The following is a 21,026-nucleotide window of genomic DNA, read 5'->3' as shown; positions in this document are numbered from 1 at the left end:
CTTCATGGGATCTTTGAAAAGAGGAGCTTTGAAGTCGTGTTTCTATTTGACAGCTAGCCGGGGAGAGAAAAAAGACTGCAAGGAATGAATTGGGAAGTGGCATAAAGCAGGCTGAGTTTTCAGGACTGTTTCTCAGAAGAAAGGAAGACACTGGCATTTTGTGAATTAAGAATTAAGACAAATTCTAGATTTTGGTTACCAAAATTCTTCTCTTCAGTGTCATCAAAGCCCACCCTTCTCTCAGCACCCCATTGAAATGCCCAGACTAAAATGAATTAGCTAAGTTACTGCCTATTAAGCTAATTTTTTTAAATAATTAAAAAATTAAACATATATAAGATTTCCCAACTAAATGGACACTGCTCCCATTTCTGGGCTTTTAGAAAAATTAAGATGTTTTTCAGTTTTATTTTAGGATTTTTTATTTTTATTTGTTTTTAGGTTTTTAACCTTTTCCAACACAAGAGTCTTGGTGTGCAGGTCAATCTTCGTGTGATAAAGCTTATTCTGCTCCATGAAACTCCAGTAAGAAAGTCTTGAGTTTTTTTGTTCTAAATTAAGTGGGTGAGAAGTTGTGTTCAGCTACTTTTAAGTAAAGGGAATGTTAGGGATGTACTTTTTATTGACTTAAAATCCAGAAATCTCCACTGAATCACTTAGAATATGCATAAACTGGTCTTTAGTTTTGGTTAATACCCCAATTTTTATTCCAAAAATGGAATGTTCTTAGTTTCCAAGGATCCTGACCACAAACCTTAACTTTCTAAAAGTAATTTTAAAAAGTCATATTTAATGACAGTTTTATTTTCTTCTCTAAACATGTACGTGTGAAGCCTTTTCTTATCTGCAGCTCATTTTAAATGAGGACTGTTCTGTGACATCATTTTAGGATGCTGCTTAGCTGGCACTTTGTAAAAACGTTTGTTCTTAAATTATAGAAATAATGAGTTACATAAGTCTAAAAGTTCCACATTCTCAATATTCATTGAACTTCTCCTTTTCTGAAGAGTGTTGAACAGATTTTGTAATTATTGTACGTTCACAAAGCTCTGAGATTTTTACTTCAGGCTAAATTAATCCTTAATGTCTTCCAGGTTCTAATTAATGTTATGGTCAGCAGTTTGCTTTAGTAATTCATGGCGTCCCCTCAGTTTTTAGTGTTTTGTAGAACAGAGGATAATTTGCCTTGAAGTGAAATCTCTTCTTTTGCAGGCAGATCTATATATTGGGCACCACGGAGAGAAAATGCTGGAGAGTTTTTGTAAGTGGCAACATGAAGAATTCGGCAAAAAGAATGATATACATTTAGAGATGTCCACAAGCTGGGGAGAGGACCTGACTTCCGTGGATGCAGCTATTCTTATAACAAGGTAAATTTCCCAAAGCCACTTATCACATTCCTAATTCCACAGCCATGCTAGTAATCCTACCAATCCCTTCACCGAATGCTTTTATTCTAGATTTTGTGTTCCAAAAAACATTTGGCATAGTGATGTTAGTCAGTTTCCCTCAAATCATAATAACCGGCTTTTGAACTGCCATTCATTGAGTGGTATGTTGACAAAACATTTGGCTAGTTAATTTTTAAGTAAAATTTTGCTTCAATTTTTGATGTGAAGATATAGTCATTGATAGTGATAAGTGAAAACTATGGTTTAACTTGGACCTTTGAAATTATGGGCCCAAACTATATATTTTTCAGTCATCACTATATAAAGTAATCCAATATATTAAATTTAGAAATTGACAAACTTTCTTGTTCAATCTTAGAAAAAAGTTTCAATTAAGTTTTGAGGTAATTAATTTGAGCTGCGTTGTGAATGTCTGTAGTATTCACAAGTTTTGTAATGCAGCATTATGTCTAAATATAAGGAAGTGAAATAATGAGTAAAAAGATACTATTAATAACTATTGGTAAATGTATCTTACTTAGAGCTAGTAAAAATGATGATAATTGTTCAGTAACAACTTGATTTTAGTATCAATAGTGTTGACATTTCACATCGTATAATACACAATATTATGTGATTTAAATGTGATTTTTTTGAAATGAGAGTCTATTAAATGCATAGCTTCTGTTGCTGAATCATAAAAAACTATTCTAGCGATACATCTATATTAATCAAAGCATAATATGCTAATTAGACCAGACATCCTCACGGACGTCCTTCCAGACGACCTTCCGGACGAAGCTGCAGTGGTAGGACCTGAGGCAGAGGCCCCAGGTTGGGGTGGAGGCCGTGGTGGATGGGGGCCAAGGCAGCTGTGGTGGCAGCGCGGGGTCAAGCCCCTTGCACGAATTTCGTGCATCAGGCCTCTAGTAATTCATAAAGTGAAAAAAATCTTTATGTAAGAATATGCCTGGACTTCCACAGTTAGGTATACCTGATACTGTATTAATAAGCATACAACTGTAAAATATTTATTTGGCATCTACTTTCAATCTTTGGCGAATGAGCAATATAAAACTAAAACTCTTGAAAGAAGGAAAATTTATTAACAACACCAGTCAATACAGCTTTTGCCTTTTGACAATTAAAAATTTTTTTTTGTTTTTGTTTTTAATCCTCACTAGAGGAGTGAGGCTATATTTTCTATTGATTCTAGAGAGTGGAAGGACTGGGGGTGGGGATTGGACCTGAAACCCAGGTACATGCCCTTGACTGGAAATGAACACGTGACCCTCTGGTACGCAGGCTGATGCTGTAATCACTAGCCTAGGCACAATTTTTTAAATAAAATTCTCACCCAAGGATATGTTTATTGATTTTAGAAAGAGGAAAGGAGGAAGGAGGGAGGGGAAGAGAGAAAGAGAGAGAGAAACATCCATATGAGAGAGAAACATTAATTGGTTGCCTTCCATGTGCTGTGCCCTGACTGGGAATTGAACTCACCACCTTTGGTTGTGTGCTCCAACCAACTGAGCCACGCAGCCAGGATGATTTTTTGACTGCAAGCTGAAATCTAGGTAGAGCACAGTGGACTCTTACGAAGGGAAAGGTGGTAAGAAGTCTGTGTAGATTATCTGTGAGACCTTTGAAAGACTAATTTTAATATATATAGACATAAACTGCCCAAAATTTATCAGAGTGCTGCTGCTATGGAGTTTAGATTTAGAAAAGATACTAGCAACTGAGCAGATTCAGGCCATAAGAGTAGATCAACCTTGTTAATACCTTATTATTACACCTGACATTTAGCTGAAAAAACAGGACAGCTGTGCTTTCCTAGTAGGAACCATGATCCAGAGAGATGCCTGCCCTTGACCTGCCCTAACAAAGCCTGAAGCCACACCCCAATACGATCTTTAGGGGAGATAGAGTTTGGAGTTTGAGTCCCACTGATTTACAAAGGTTTGGGAATCATCTCTTGAGCTTCGATAGATCCTTCCTACCAAAGAATAAACTCAAATCGACCAAAGTTCAGATTGATTAGCCAATTGAACTGCCTCCTACAATAAAAGTTAGTACTCTTCAGAGGAAGATAACAGAATCTTGAATCTCTATATCATCCACAGTGTCTAAAAGATAATAACAATTAGCCAAGTAATGAGACATGAAAATGTGACCCATAGTCAAGGAAAGTAGTCAATAGAAACTGACCTTGATAGCTTAGATGTTGGATTTACCAATTAACTTAGTTGTAATTGGAATCTTATGAGAAGCAAATGAGAATGAGTAAAAAAAGTTATTTGAAGATGTAATGGCCAAAAATTTACCCAAGCTTGACAAAAATTTATAGACATAGGCATATCATAGGAAAATGGTGAAAACCAAAGATACAGAAAATTTTTTAAAATTTTCCAGAAAAAATAGATACATTCCACAGGGGAAACAATGTTAAGATCAACAACTGACTTCCCATCTGAAAAAAATTAGTCCAGAAGACAATGGAGTGATCTCTCTATTGTAAGGGGACTAATCCTATCAACAAAAGTTATTAATGAGTCCTTAAGGGTACTTTATTAATCTATGAAGGAGAATTCACACACAAACACACACCAATTATCTATAACTAACATCACGCTTAATAGATATTTTTAAAATTATAGGCAAAAGAAAGGTCTATATTCATTCAGGTTATTTAACAAGTAACTAAGATTCAATTTCTTATCTCATATTTCTCTCAATTGTCTGCTAAATTTTCACACATTTATTTAAATTATACTTAATTTTTTTATTTTCTCAGTTACATTGTTAGGATTGTTAAATTATACTGTTTAAATTATTTTTATTCAAATTATATTATTAGAGTTGCTAAGATATATTTTGAAAGCATGCATCTTTTCTATGGTGAAGGTCCATTTCATGATATTTCGGAGTGATAGGGTAGATTTGGAAAGATGGCCATTTTCTTTTTATTTTTCTTTTGTTAATCCTCATCCAAGGATATTTGGATTTTTTTATTTTTTATTATTATTATTTTTAGAGAGAGTGGAAGGGAGGGGGGAGAGACAGAGAGAAACATCGATGTGAGAGAGACACATCGATTGGTTGCCTCCTGCATGCACCTCAACCAGGGCCAGCATCGTGTCTGCAACCGAGGTACCTGCCCTTGACTAGAATCAACCCGGGACCCTTCAGTTCGTGGGCAGATGCTCTATCCACTGAGCAAAACTGTGTAGGGTGACGGCCATTTTCAATCACTTTATTTTGGGGGCCCTCTAAGAAATCAGCTTATACTAAAATTTATCTTGTTTATGACTTGAAGCATTTTTTATTAGAATAAGATTAACAAATATTACTTAACTCTACCAAAGTTTAATGAATTGCTTTTGTAAAAATAAAAGAGTAGCAAATGTTGCTATTAGTGAAGATGATTAGGATCCCTAGGGAACATGCAGACTTTATTTCTTTATTTTTAATATGAAATTATGTCCTGTTTTATAGTAATTTTGCATGACAAGGTTCTTAAAATATATTTTATTTTTATATAGTACTAAAGATTATATTTCTGAAGAAAGAATTTATAGTGACATATAATCCATAGTATTAGTTATGATCATGTAAATTATTGTATGTGGTTAATTTGAACTTCTAACCTGTGACCACCAATCTGATATAGACAAATTAGATTTCCAGAATGCATTAACCATAAGTGATTTTATATTTTTATTGCTTGATTGATGAAATCTGTCTTTCTTCTCACAGTGTAGGTTTTGGAAATACTGCTTGAGACTAAAGAGGATAATAATTATAATAATATATTCTTCCTCTTTTTAAAAATTTAATACATTTATTATAGAAATTTGAGAAGTACAAGAATAAAAAATAAAATATTAGCCTGTAATTCCACTACCTAGGAGTAATTATAGGTAACATTTTAAAGTATATTCCTTCAGCTTTGTTTCCTATGTATTTGTTGTAACTAAATACATATATTTATAATATTGAGCTCATACTCTTTATGCAAGTTTTGTCTTGCCCCACCAATATTGCGACATTAATTAAATTAAATTAATTAAATTATCTACAATGCCATTTTCTCTTCAAAACAGTGTGAAAAAATAACATTCTGCAACTAATTTATTTTCTTCTGTGATAAAGCTTTAAAAGTCACACTTTTAAAATTAAATTTATTGGAGTGGCTAAGGTTTCAAGTGCACATTTCTATGATACCTGATCTTGTATATTGCATTGTGTGCCCACCACCCAAAGTCAGTCTTCTTCCATCACCATATATTTGACGCCTTTTACCCTTTACTACCTCCTCAAGCTGCTTTCCTCTGTGTGTATGAGTTTTTATTTGTTTTTATTGTTGGTTCATTTATTGCTTTCAGTTTTATGTATCACATGTGAGTGGAATCATATGGTTCCTAACTTTTTCTGTCGGACTTATTTCGCTTAGCATTATATTCTCAAGAAAGATGAAATCCAAGCCACACTTTAACCACTCTTCATAATTATCTCCCTTGCTGCTAGTCTTCACTAGCAAGACATCACAGGAGTTCTCTTAAAAAAAAAAGTTGTGTGATGTATTTGAAGAAAACATAAGGAATAATAAAATTAACAGCTGCCTGTTTACCACTCTATAGCAGAAAGAATATTATTCATGGAGTTTAAGTGCCCATTTCATTTACAATACACTAGAGGCCCGGTGCACGAAATGTGTGCACGGGGCGGGGGGGGCTCCCTCAGCTTGGCCTGCACCCTCTCACAGTCTGGGACCCCTTTGGGGATGTCCGCCTGCCGGCTTAGGCCCGATTCCCCTGGGGGATTGAGCCTAAGCTGGCAGTCAGACATCCCTCGCATAGTCTGGGGCTCTCGCAATCCGGGACCCCTTACTGCCTGCCTGCAGCGGAGCCAGGAGAGGCTTCCACCATCACCGCTGCACTTGCCAGCCATGAGCCCAGGTTCTGGCTGAGTGGCGCTCCCCCTGTGGGAGCACACTGACCACCAGGGGGCAACTCCTTCATTGAGTGCCCTCTGGTGGTCAGTGCACATCATAGCGACTGGTCATTCCGCCGTTCAGTCGATTTGCATATTAGGGTTTTATTATATAGGATATTTTCCCTTAAAAATCTAGTCCAAACATTTCCTTGTTTATAAACAGTTCTTTAGGAAACACTGTTGCATAATTCCCAAGTAATGCATGAACATCTTATTTTTTTAAATATATTTTATTGATTTTTTTTACAGAGAAGAAGGGAGAGGGATAGAGAGTTAGAAACATCAATGAGAGAGAAACATTGATCAGCTGCCTCCTGCACACCTCCCATTGGGGATGTGCCCGCAACCAAGTACATGCCCTTGACTGGAATCGAACCTGGGACCTTTCAGTCCACAGGCCGACGCTCTAACCACTGAGCCAAACCAGTTAGGGCTGCATGAACATCTTTTTATGGTAAAGTTGCTCAAAGGTAACCAGTGTTGAGTTGGTATGTAATCTAAAGAACATTGTTTCATGTTATACACAGTTTCCTCTATTGTTTTTTTCTCACTTTATACTATGTTTTGTAAGTCCTTTCCTGTCATTAATTGTCCACAGAAGCCCTGTATGTGTTCCTTTACATGGCAAAGGGGACTTTGTAGATGTGATTAAGGCTGTTGAGATGGGGAGAGTATTTATCCCAGAGTATTTAGATGAGTCCAGTGTAATCACAAGAATCTTAAAAGATGGAAAAGGGAACAGAAGTCAGAGTCAGAGAGACTGGACGATGCTATACTGTTGGCTTTTAAGATTGTGGAAGGGCCACGAGCCAAAGAATGCAGGCGATCTCTAGCTGCTGGAGAGGGCAAGCCCACAGATTCCACCTGTGAGCCGTTGGAGAAATGCAGCCTTGATGATACCTTGATTTTAGCCCAGTAACACCTATATTTGGCTTCAGATCTCTAGAACTATAAGATAATAGACTCTTGTTGTTTTAAGTAACTAAGTTTGTGATAACTTGTTACAGCAGCAGTGGGAAACTGACATAACCATATTGGTCGATATCATTTGGAGGGAGGAGCAGACATTTTATTGCATGAGTGTGTCCTAATTTATATAACTACTCTATATTTGCACAACTTTATGATTTCTTTCACATTTAAAGTAAAACATATAAACATCTTTATGTATATATGGTTGTAAACACGTGCTACTATTTATTTAGGGTGATTAAATAGTACTTGTGTCCTGGCCGGGTGGCTCAGTTGGTTAGAGCGTCATTCTTTACACCGGGGGTGGGGAAAGTCTGGCCTGCGAGTCATATAAGGCCCATGAAATCATTTGGTCTGGCCCTGCCAAGGCATTAGGGGTGAGTTAATTAAACGTTTGACCAAATATAGCAGGCTAAGTTTTAAGTTGATAATTTTGTATGGCCTGCAAATGATATTTACATATCCAAACGGGCCTTGGCAGAAAAAAGATTCCCCACCCCTGCTGTACACCAGTGGGTTCGATTCCTGGTCAGGGCACGTACCTAGGTTGCAGGTTCGATCTCTGGTCGGGGTACATATGGGAGGTAACCGATTGATGTTTCTCTCTCACATCCATATTTCTGTCATTCTCCTTTCCTCTCTCTCTAAAATCAATAAATATATCCTTGGTGAGGACTAAAAAAATAGTATTTGCTATTGTGTTTAGAAATATAATCTTCCTTATAGTCAAATGCTCGTAAAATGCAATCAAACTTCATGTTTAGCCATAGGGCTAGGGTAATATATTAAGAGAATGAACTGAAGGTAATAATCCTATATAATAAAAGCATAATATGCAAATCGACCGAATGGCCGAACAGCGGAATAATGACGACAATCTGGGATCATGCTATGACACCCACTGGCACCAGGCCAGCCAAGGCAGGTGCAGTCTGATTGGTCGGGAGCCCAGCCATCACCCTATGATTGCCCCGCAGAGGGAGCCTAGGCCACTGGCCGGCAGGCTGCAGCAGGTGGGCGGGGCCTCCCTCTGTGAGGGAAGCCCTGGTCCCGGTCCGGGTGCTGGCAGCCAGGGGAAGGAAGGCCTACTCTTGCACGAATTTTGTGCATCAGGCCTCTAGTATCTAAATAATATTCTCCAGGAACACATGCAACAACCTGTATTTTATAATTTCAATCTGCAGGATCAGGTCAACTGATAAAATCATTATTCAGACTCAGATTTTCAAAACTTGTACTGCCACATGACTAAATATGTATTCTCTATGCCCAAATTATAATTTTCAAAGCTAAAGACAAAATAAGACAGTATTATTTCTAGCGTATCTTTTAGTTATGGAAAGAAAACCCAAGCTTCACTGTTTATTTATTTTTTTTTTTTTTGGGGTGGGGAAGGGGGAAGCAGCTGATCTATGATTCTCTCTTATCATTGATGTTTTTTTTTTCCCATTAAATCTTTATTGTTCAGATTATTACATTTGTTCCTCTTTTTTCCCACCGTAACTCCCCTCCTTCCAGCTCCCACCCCACCCTCCGCCCTCACTCCCCACCCACTGTGTTCATCCATAGGTGCACAATTTTTGTCCAGTCTCTTCCTGCATCTTCCACACTCCTTTTCCCCCCAAGAATAGTCAGTGCATTCCCTTTCTGTGCCCCTGATTCTATTATAATCACCAGTTCATTCTGTACATCAGGTTATTTATTCACTTGATTCTTAGATTCATTTGTTGATAGATGCATATTTGTTGTTCATAATTTGTATCTTTACCTTTTTCTTCTTCTTCCTCTTCTTAAAGGATACCTTTCAGCATTTCATATAATACTGGTTTGGTGGTGATGAACTCCTTTAGCTTTTCCTTATCTGTGAAGCTCTTTATCTGACCTTCAATTCTGAATGATAGCTTTGCTGGATAAAGTAATCTTGGTTGTAGGTTCTTGCTATTCATCACTTTGAATATTTCTTGCCACTCCCTTCTGGCCTGCAAAGTTTCTGTTGAGAAATCAGCTGACAGTCATATGGGTATTCCCTTGTAGGTAACTGAGTTTCTTTCTCTTGCTGCTTTTAAGATTCTCTCTTTGTCTTTTGCTCTTGGCATTTTAATTATGATGTGTCTTGGTGTGGTCCTCTTTGGATTCCTTTTGTTTGGGGTTCTCTGCGCTTCCTGGACTTGTAAGTCTATTTCTTTTACCAGGTGGGGGAAGTTTTCTGTCATTATTTCTTCAAATAGGTTTTCAATATCTTGCTCTCTCTCATCTTCTGGTACCCCGATAATTCTGATGTTGGTACGTTTGAAGCTGTCCCAGAGGCTCCTTACACTATCTTCGTATTTTTGGGTTCTTTTTTCATTTTGCTTTTCCGGTTGGGTGTTTTTTGCTTCTTCGCATTTCAAATCTTTGACTTGATTCTTGCGCTCCTCTGGTTTGCTGTTGGGAGTCTGTATAATATTCTTTATTTCAGTCAGTGTATGCTTACTTTCTAGATGGTCCTTTATCACACCATCGAGGGTCTGATTAGATTTCCTGTACAACTCATCAAGTTTATCGACAGACTCTATAAGCCTCTTGAGAGACCTCAAAAGTGTGGTTCTGAACTCAATATCCTCCCTTGATAGTTTTGTCCTGTTTCTTTGTCTCCGCATTTTTTATGCTTTCTTGGTGCACCCCCTAGTGGTCTTTGTGCGCAGTCTTGTTGTAGTTAAGCCTTGATTGTTATAGTTAATACTAGAGGGATTTGACCTCCAGGCCAACTGGCTGTGATAATCAGCTGTCTGCGGTGGAAGAACTTGTGTCCTCTAGGGAGGTGCTAATCTAGCCTTTGCCTGAGGCTATCCGGCAAATGCCTCTGTGCAGGGCTTGGGCGGGGCGGGTCCCAAGGGTCAACAGGGCGGAGGAGGGAGCAGTTATGGCTGCTCTCAGTCCGTCCCCAGGGCTCTGTCTCTCTGTCCCAGCAACCGCTGCAAACCTCGGAGGGACCGAAGCCAGACAGTCCTGCTTCTCCCGTTTGAGTCTGGGTCCCTAGAGACTCGCCTGGATCTGGAGCTCTGAGTCTGAGGCTCCCTCCGGATTGAAACAGACAACCGCGCCCTCAGCCACCAGCCCGCGCAGCGCGCACTCCGCACCTTAGTATTTTACTTCAGCACTGCGCCTCCTCTGATTCTCGGTTCCTCCTAGTTGTAGAACTTCCATTCAGCCAGCCTTCCTTTGGTTCTGGATGATGTCCGTTCCGTCTTTTAGTTGTATTTTTGAAGTGGTTGTTCGAGGCAGCAAACTCCGGCGTTAACCTATGCCGCCATCTTGGTTTCTCCAAGCTTCACTGTTTAAACAGGACTTCTGTTCAAAACCTAATGGAAAAGCCTTTTTTGTTACAGTTTTGCTAAGCCATGTCATTTCATGGAAAAAAAATTTGTATACCTCCCCAATCCTTTAGCAGAAATGGTGACTTCAGGTTTCTGCACCCTGATAAGTAGGTCTTGGAATAAGACTTAATAGGTTGCTTCTGGGTGTGGGTTTTCTTTTTTTTTCTTTTTTTGGGGGGGAGGGAGGACGGGGGGCGAAGTAATGGGAATAAAAAAAAATTGAAAATAGAAAAAGATCTGTTAAAAACTATACACGTATTAAATATTAATAGGTACTGACAAATAATTCTCCCTAGCTTCACCTGTGGAGATAAGGCTTGTGTGGTGGGTCACTGTTTCTCCATAATAGTGTGTTCCGTGCCGTAGCAGCGAGATCAGCCCACTGAAGGGGAAGTGGCCTCGCACCATTTGATCAGGAAAGTCTGAGTGAACGGGTTGACTTAAAAGGAGAATCTCTTTTTAGTTAGTGTAAGCATAAAGATGATCGGGTCTTCAGCTTTGCCAGGAACCTGTGAAAAATAAAACAGAAATTTCACTCGTGGATTTCATGTGCTTATCCATACTTGACAAATTAAATTCAAATCCAGCCTGGTTTCTAGTGAATGATCATCCTAGATAATGATGAAATGTTGTCTGTTATGTGAACACATGAGTAGGAAGAGATTTTAGCTCTGTTATTAATTTTGGTTTCAACTAAAATGAATGTTTGCATAAATCCAAACCTATCTGCAATAATATCTTTGTTAAAGTTGTTCTGTGGATACAATGAAGTAAATAGTTTCAAGCTGACCTAGTGCTTGTGGGCTCATAGTAACAAAAAACACAAAACATTTTCCCAACTGTCAACTCTATGATTTCTTAGTGTAATTTACACGTTTCTCTTTTAAATCAGGGGAAGACCTATGTCTGTGTTTCTTGAAAACACCCTTTAATTTAGAATTTCATTTGGTTAAGGATCGTTTTGCCATTCCTATTTACTGAAATGCTCCTGGTTGATGTACAGTACTTCTGAAAGTTAGTTTCAAACTAATGACATTGGCAAGCAAGATAGAAAATTTAATATTAGAAATGGCAGAAATATATTAATTTAATACAAATCATCGAATAATATTTGAATGAGTCATTTATAGGTATAACCCAGGGCACTATAAAACACTACAATGAGACTTATTCTCAGATGCATCTTCATTCTTGGAAATTAAAGGCTATATTTCATTTTTTTTCAGTATAAATCAGAACTTAAGCAGAATTTATTGGCTTTCTCAGTTGCCAAAGTCTAACAGTATCGTTTCCATAAACTCACATAATGAAACTCTATGATGCAGACTTCAGGCACACTGAGCCAACGTGAGCCAAAAATTAGAGAATTTGAATTCACGTGATCACTGGTCTAGGCAAACAAATCCCCCAGCCCCCCCCCCCCCAATAAATCTTTGAATATTATGAAATTAAGAATATATTTTGGTCCTCTGGAAAGAAATTGAAGATTACGAATTGCAGTCTGACCTGAAGTTTTGAAGTGCTGCTGACAATATATTCATTCGTCAATTGTACTGAGAGGTATTTCCAGTGCTTTTGGATAAAAGACCTTGTCTTTTTTGAAAAAATGTGCTTTATTCATCTGTTTGCTAAGTGAACAGAAATTGGCTGTGTGAAGAACGAAGTGCCCTTGACAATAAGCAGTACATTTGTCATAGTTTTATCATGTTGTTTAGTTACAGATGCAGTCCCTTGCATCACATTATGTAAATCAAATAGTCATGTTGCAGCCTCATGCATGATTATATGATGTATTGTACGTTTAGAAAAAGCACATGAAGTCCCTTTTCCCCTACATCTGAATATACTTTGTACTCAGTAATTCTTGGCCCTAAGGTGAAGAACTGATTTTGTGTGTTTCTCTAATTTTCTGCATTACCTATTATTCAGTATCATCTGTTTGGGTGTTTCTCTCTCCATTTGCTGGCAAAGTCAATTGCGAAATAGAACTATCCATTCGTTAGTGCAATTCCCCTGGCTTCTTTCTCACCGATCCTGGGGCCCTTATCACATTACAGAGGTAATCGTGTTCATCCTCTTTGCCTTCCGAAGAGAAGCCTATGTTATTTATCTTTGTAGTCTTCCCCTATCCAATGCTTGGCATAGAAGAGGCACTTAATGAATCCTACCATATCCAATTGTATAGGGAGGTTGTGTGCTACACAACAGTAGAGGGAGCCATTTATAGCGTTGCATATGCAAACGTACCCCTAGAGTTAAGCAATATACAACCTATACTCTAGGTCTGGTGTCCCTGTGGTAGATTTGATTTCTGTATCTCCTGATCCAGAGAAAGACTGACTACCTGGCCATTTACTGGTAAAAAAATAATGTCAGCTAACCTTTTTCATTCTTCTTTATCTGTAGTTATAGTCAGACTCTGAATATGTTACACCACTGGTGGGGATATATTTTCCTGTTTCATTTGGTGTTGGTTTTGAACCACAGAGACTAATTTACACCAGAAGAAGTGTTGTTTTTTGATTTTTTTTTTTGGATAGCTGGAGGAGATTCTGTGTAGTATTTAGAATCAAGGGGAGAATTAAAGAACCATGCATTAAGAAAGATAGTAAAGGGGAAGGGGGTTGGGAAAAAAAAGACAATGGAGAAGGAAACTCTAGAAATCTCAGCTGCTGGGTTTGGATGATCCAGGGCCACTTACAGTCTCTTACGCTATCATCCACTTTAGATTTTCTGAGAAAATATTATCAGTTGCAGTCCATGTGAACATCTTATTTAGGTAGTTATGCAGTCTTTTAAAGAGTTTGGTAAAAGTAGATGCATGATATAAAATATAATAATAGAATAAGGCTTATATGGCTAATTTCTATGTATATTAAGATCTAATGTTAACAATAAACAAATATGTTTCACTATGTTTAATTATCATATGATTGGTCACGGATTGGTTCATTTCTTTTAATTATGTGGTAATCTGGCTGAGTAGGTGATCAGAAAGTATTCTCATTTGTAGGCATATAGAAATTATAGAAAAAAATATAATAAAACCCTTTTATATGCACAGATAAGCCAAAAACAAAGAGGGCTCTGGCAAAAAAAAAAAAAAGGTAGCATGCTTCTGAGATCATGTGATAGCTGCCCTGGGAAAGGTTTGTTGGACTTAAAAATCTGAGTTCTTGGGTTTAGCTCCCACATGAAGAAAAACCTCTGAGATTGTGCAAAGTAGGGAAGTGGAACTGAAATGATGACATACAGCCAGAGCCTGTAGATGGCTATTCCTTTCATGACAGTGTGATCTGGTAAGAGCTCTGCAAACAAACATAAGTTGTCAACAGGAAGCGTTTTGTCTCAACCATGATCCCAAGTTAGGTGAAGCAGCCCCTCCCTGGGATTCACTACCACGGATATCATCCCGCCACTGAGGCACGGAGCGAAAGCCTATGCAGAGCACTCTGAAGTGGCCCTCTTTCAACTTATCCTACACAAGGCAGCCACAACTGAGTTCAGCTAAATGAGTTCCCAGTAGAACTCCAAAACGCCAAAGGACAACATCTTCCATTGTAAAAGCCAAGAATTGTGATAAAGAATACTTTTTAAAAAAAAGCTGACAGTGATTATAAAAGCATATTCTCATAATTAAAAGCACACAAAAACATTCCAAAATGTTAGAATAAGGTGGTTTTAAAAAACAGTTGACTTGAAAATTAAAGAAAATTAAACACCTATAAAATAAATGTATTTATACTTGAAATCTTAATTTGTAAGTTGGAAATCAGATTAGATGCAGATGAAGGGAGCGCTAGAAAATTGGATGATAGAGCTGAGGGAATTCTCCCCGAAGGCTGCACAGAATGGTTAACAGATGGAAATACTAAACTGTGCTTGAGAGTTACAGACATTAAAATGAGGACTTATATGCACCAGAAGGAGTTTCAGGAGAAGAGAGTAGAGAGAATGTGAGAGGAATTAGCTAAATAGAAAATGGTAAGAATTTTCATGTGTTCATGGATCTTCTAATTGAAAACATACCAATGCCAAAGAAGATAAATAGAAACAAACTTGGTATCTAGACACATCTGAGTAATACTGTAGGACTACAAAGACAAAAATAAATTTTAAACTTAACCAGAGACCATGACGTATGCCAGTTATAACTAAAAAAAAGAAATTAACTAGAATGCAAGTGTATGGAAGAAGAGCAAGGTGATTGCAGACTTCTAATCTATATTTATGACTGTTAAACATTTTGCTTTCACATAGTGTGCCTCAAAATTTTATACTTTGTTATAGAATGCTCTCCAAGACATAGTAGTCAAGTAAAGAGCAAATCATAGAATATTATTCATGGTTAGATCCCAGCTGTGTAAAAATACTAAATTCTTAATAAATACTAAATTCATGCTCTTTTAGAACAATTATTATCAGTCTTTTTAAAAATTTGCTAACCTTATGATATAAAATGTTATGTTGTTTTAAGTTGTACTTCTCGTTTAAATCTGCAATCTGGAAATTATTTTTGACTCATGTGAAGTAGAGATCTTACAATATTTTTTAAACAGGAAGCCATGTCCCAATACCAGATACTATTATTTTATAATAAAAATATGAAATCCTGTACAAATAAAAACAGGATGGAATTTTACTTTGGAAATATTGTCTGTGAAGTAGGAGAGTGTGTTTCAGGATCATATCAGGTAAAAAGGTATAAAAATTTCTCACATTTTCTTAGAACTAAAAAATTATTTAATCTGATATTCAGTTTTATTAAATTCTTGGAGATAAAGATAGTGGCTTATTATTCAAACAAATATTAAAATAAGTTACATAGTCTCTATTATTTGTGGAAAAGTTTAACTTTATATTTTTCTTTCTAGGAAAGATTTCTGTGTACACAAAGATGAACCATGCGATACTGTTGGTAAGTGTCTATATAAATTTTTACACTTTTGAGGAGTTCTGGGGACCTTGAACACATCATTTGTTTAAATATAGGAAATTATTGCAGGGTGCTGTTTGTAATAGGATATTTTTAGAATGTCAGAGATCTATATTTTCAACCTATATGTTTAATCATTTGCCAACACTTCATTTATGAATGGAACAGCTTAAAGATATGTATACACTGTATTTGAAAACAATTAAATTATGCTTTAAGAATATAATGGGTCCCCGGTGGCTCAGTTGGTTGGAGTGCTGTCCTCTACACCAAAAGGTTGCTGGTTCAATTCCTTGTCAGGGCGCATATGGGAGGCAACTGATCTATATTTTTCTCTCACATAGATGTTTCTCTCTCCCTCTCTCTCTCCCCCCCTTCTCTCTAAAAATAAATAAAATAATATCCTTGGGTGAGGATTTAAAGAAAAAAGAATATAATGAGTCTTTATTTTCTCAGAGCTATAGATATGGGTTTAATAAAATTCTATTATTTTTGGTAAAGCAAGGCAAAAAATTAATGACAGTATGATTGGCTTTTTTAGCCTAAAATATTTGTTTTTAAGTTATATATGCTTGAAGTTATTTGCAGTAAAATAACAGTCTATTTAATTTGACTAATGACAATTTTCTATACATGAAGTAGCAAATTTTCTGTATTTTTGTCCTAGATATCTAAAATTCCTAAAGCATAACCATTTAGCCAATAGAATCCATACAACCAGAGTTCTTAAGTTTGAGAGAATGACCATATATATGTGCATATAAGACATATGTAAGAGTCATAATTTTGTTTTGACATCATGTGGGGTTCATTTCTACAGGGTAATAAGTATCTTAACCATCTTGAGGTTCTATGTAAGATGAACAATAAAAAGGAGATGAAAATAGAATAAGGGGTTATGGATATTTAAAAAAATAATTCTAACTAATTCCATTAACTTCAGTTATCATCAACCTTCTCAGATTATTAAAATCTGAGATAATAAGTGGAAAATAGTTATAAAAGAGTCGAGAGGACGACGATGTCAAAGGAATGTTTGGTTCTGAAGGGACTTTAAGCATAAAAAGAGCTGGACAACTGAGAAAAAGCGGACTTGATTTTGGGATGATCTTGGCTAATGTTACCTACCTGCTTCCTGCAGTTTTCCCCTCTTCTTGCCTGCATCTCCATAAATTAAATCTTAATATAGTTTAAATCAACCTAACCATGGACGCTGTTGATTACCAATAAAGTTTGCCTCAAAATGATGACATTTTCTCCACTTAAACAGCTATGTTGCCCCTAATGCCTTTTTAAATATAGACCAATGTCTTGCTTCATTTGTGCACTCAGAGAAATCAGCAGCATCTTCCAATAATGATGCCCCTTTACAGCCTGGGCTCACGGACTAAGGAAGCCAGCGCTGGTGGGAGGTGGGGCAATGTTTTCTTTTTTATTGTGACTGTTTCACATCTTGCTAAATCTGCTTACCAAAAACAGCATTATATTCACGATGTGTATTATCTACGAGGCTTATTTTCTGGTTTAAAGCACATTTGATTCGTGAAGTAGCTTGGTGGGCTTGAACATTCAGGAAAGTGATGCTGTCAGTCCCGCGCTCTATTAGTCCTGTCCATAAAGTGACCCGTCTGCTACCCATCTGGCACCAGACTTAATTATTTCAATATTATTGTTTATATTCCCTATAGGAATGCCTGACTATAGTTTAAATGCAATGCTAAGATTTATGCTGTGCATTGCAATTTGAGCCACACTTTCATGGACATTATCTTATTTAATTCCTTCAAAATCTGAACTTTCTGCTTTTATAATCATTACTAGGGCTTCCTCAGGCCTATTCCTGCAAGAATAGGGCTTCCTGAGGCCTATTCCTGCAAGAATAGGGCTTCCCGCTGCCTCGCTGCCTCCTGTCTCCACTGCCTGACTCCCTTCAGTCTCAGCCGCCTGACTCCCTCCCGTCTCCGCCGCCTGGCTTTCTCCCGTCTCCGCTGCTGTCCTGCCCAGCCGTTCCGGGTCACAGATGGCAGGCCTGGGTGGCGGTGGGGCAGGCAGCAGATGGCGCTTTCCCGCCCTGCCTGCAGTATGCAAATTTAACTGCCATCTTTGTTCGGTTAATTTGCATACTCTTCTGATTGGCTGATGGGTGTAGCGAAGGTATGGTCAATTAGCATCTTTGTCTTTTATTAGTGTAGATTATTTTATAGATAAAGAAAACCTTGAAGTAGAACAGAACATGGATTTTAAGTCAGGCTAGACCTAGATTTAAGTCAGAGTCTGATTTAAATCTAGATCCTACATGAATGTAGATACATTCATGTTACCTACATGAATATATGCACATTATTTAACACCTCAGAAGTTTGGGTTCCTACATTTATTTATTTGTTTGTTTATAAATGTATTATTGATTTCCAAGAGGAAGGGAGAAAGAGATAGAAACATCAATGATGAGAGAGAATCATTGATCGGCTGCTGCCTGCACGCCCTCCATTGGGGATCGAGCCCTCAACCAAGGCTCAACCACTGAACTACACCAGCTGGGCCTCACCTCTATTTATTTTATTTTATTTTATAAAGCAAAATTTTTATAATTAACATGTGAAATTTCCCAATATTGCTTCTTTCATGTCTAAATTCCCTCATGAATAAATGGAGAAAATACTAGTACCACATTTCTTAGTTGTGGGGTTTAGTATCCACATGTTGTTATGGACCGTTCTGTGATTGTATTAAAATGTCTGTTACATTTGGCACAAAAATAGAGGCTATGTTATCGACTTCACAGAATGTTATGAAGCTCTGACACTTGCAGAGGCAGCTAGTTTTTTTTAATATATATTTTTATTGATTTCAGAGAGGAAGGGAGAGGGAGAGAGAGATAGAAACATCAATGATGAGAGGGAATCATTGATTGGCTGCCTCCTGTATGCCCCCTCCTGGGGATCGAGCCTGCAACCCAGGCATGTGCTCTTGATTGAAACCTAGGACCCTTCAGTCTGCAGGTCGACACTCTATCCACTGAGCCACACCAGCTAGGGTGACAGGTAGTTTTTAATTGGTGCTCAGCATGCACTAGTTTTTATCACTTCCTTTTATTTCCTGCAGAGAGGTTATAAATTTGCCCAGCATCATTGTTAGTAAATAGTGCTACTGGTCTCTGCTTCAGATCTTCTTAGTATAATGAGAATCAGCTTTCCTTTATAACACGAACTGTTTGTATAATAGAGGAAAATACAACTAGAACACTCAAGGTGAGAAGTATATATTTATTCTTCATATCCACCTCTGTGTTTTGTGCTCTAGGTAAGTTTTTCAGCTATTTTTATCAGTTTATACAAATTTCCTATTTTCTTAATATGCTATTTTATCTGTTTAACTTATTTATCAAGATTCTTTATTTTAATAACTCTTATTTCTAGAGATTCCATTTATCGTTTTTTCCTCTATCTGCTGGGTGTTTCAATAATACATTGAGTTTTCCTCATGTTTTCAATCTCTTCTTTTAGGTACTAATCATTTAAAGTATATTTTTGAATAGTCACTAACTAATAATTTTAATATTGACATTCTTGTCACTCTGGCTCCATTTCTTTATTTTCCTGAATCCTGTCCATGGTGACTTGTCCCTCACAGGCTATATACTTTTGTATTTGAGCTCTTATTAAGATTTTTTTTAAAAAAATCTGTGGACATCCTGAGGGACCTAGAGAAAAGGGTGCCTCTCTCAAGAAATAATTTTTATTCACAAATACTATAGGGGTATTTACGTTAATTCCTTGGGTTAGTGTTCTTTGGAACATGAAAGTAATATAAATTAGGTATCCTAACTCTATGAGAGATTTCTTTAAAAAATTGAGTTTGTGTCAGGGAGCAGTTTGTTTTGTTTTTCTAACCTACCCTTTCAGTGGGTTTAGCAATTTTGTTGATGGAGAGGGAGATGGTACCTCCTTCCCCTCACCTTATGTAGAAGTCCCAGATCCAGGGCGTACCACGAGCAGTCGCTCAGCACTGTGGCTAAAGCTGAACAGCTTTGGATTTGAGTGTGGCAGATGCTCACAGGCCACCAGCACATCTCACAGGCCACCAGCACATCAGAGCTGGCTCAAAACTCTGCATTTCCCTTCTTCAAAACTCTGCATTTCTCTTCTTTTCTTTAGGCCCATTGGAGGCTTTTCCTTACTTGTATACTCAGCCTTGCATTTAAGAGGATGTTTGTTATCTTTATTCCAGCATTTGTATGTATAGGGTTGCAAACAAATTGTCTTGCTGCTAGAATTGGTATTCCAAGAAACACGTTTAAAGCGTTATTGTATATATTTCAGTGCACTCTGTAGCTCCACTTGGTGATTCAGTCCTCGTTTTCAGCATTCAGCTGTGCTCTGGCACCGATTTGGAGAATTGATGTTAGAGTTATGATGACTCCTACAAGATTTTAAAAAATAATTTTAGAAGCTGTTCTGCTTAAATTGTCTATATGCTATAAGCCAGTGATTCTCGAACTTTTTGGTCTTTATATTCTTCAGAATTTTTTATGTAAATAATATTTACCAGTTGTCACTGTAATAGAAATTAAAACTGAGAAATTATAAAAATAATTTATTTCAAATGAACAATAACTCATCAAATGTTAGCATAAAGAACATGCTTTTAAAAAAATAAAAATTATGTCATTCAAATTTAAAAATAGTGAGAAGGCATGACATTGTTTTAAATTTTTGCAAATCTCTTTATATCTATTTGGCTTATAGAGGACAGCCAGGACCTTATATCTGCTTGTGCTTGTGTTGCCTCTTGTTATTTTGGTTGAAGTATTCTAGGAAAATGTGGCCTCACAAAGATATGTAATTAGAAAATGGATGAGTATTTTTAGGTTATTCTGGATGTGCTTTTTGAAAGTAAACTAAAACACGTGGTAGTGTCTTAATCGTTAGGAGAGTGTGGTATGGAATGTGAAATCACATTAGTAACCTTTTATATTTTGTTAAGTTAATATCTGTTGGTATATTTTATACTTTAAGTGGATGTGTTTAACTAGGCATGGGTTTTTAGCATCATTCATTGGTCAATTAGAAAATATTGGTTCGCTGAATTAGGCAGATTTTCTTAATGTTGACACATTTCTCCATACAGTATATATAGAAACATCTCCTTTGTCAATATTATCATTGATCTAATCAGAAAAGTCTTTAAGCATTGGGAGGTTGTCAAGCTCACAGTGGCAGATAAAAGTTTTCCAATATTCTAATTTCACTAGGAAGCTCAAAATTTATCATTAGGGATAAAATGCTACCGGTTGATTTCCTTGGAGTAACAGGTTCTCTTTGTTTATTTTTGGGTAAAAGTCAGCCACGTGCCCAACCGGAATAACCATGT

At 37.1% G+C, this 21,026-nt stretch overlaps 1 protein-coding gene across 1 annotated transcript in view; it reads left to right on the top strand.

The window, feature by feature from the left end:
* ADAMTS19 (ADAM metallopeptidase with thrombospondin type 1 motif 19) overlaps nucleotides 1-21,026 on the top strand; it is a 164,822-nt gene that overhangs the window by 8,313 nt on the left and 135,483 nt on the right. Inside the window, exons 3-5 of the mRNA XM_006081588.1 lie at nucleotides 442-525; nucleotides 1,213-1,370; nucleotides 15,592-15,635. Of these exons, the coding sequence (XP_006081650.1) occupies nucleotides 442-525; nucleotides 1,213-1,370; nucleotides 15,592-15,635 (286 nt within the window). The remainder of the gene's footprint in view (nucleotides 1-441; nucleotides 526-1,212; nucleotides 1,371-15,591; nucleotides 15,636-21,026) is intronic.

This window comes from Myotis lucifugus, unplaced genomic scaffold (genome assembly GCF_000147115.1).
Source record: "Myotis lucifugus unplaced genomic scaffold, Myoluc2.0 scaffold_1, whole genome shotgun sequence".
Classification (NCBI taxonomy): domain Eukaryota; kingdom Metazoa; phylum Chordata; class Mammalia; order Chiroptera; family Vespertilionidae; genus Myotis; species Myotis lucifugus.
The sequence above is the reverse complement of the archived record's forward strand: the minus strand, read 5'-3'. Positions and strand labels throughout refer to the sequence as shown.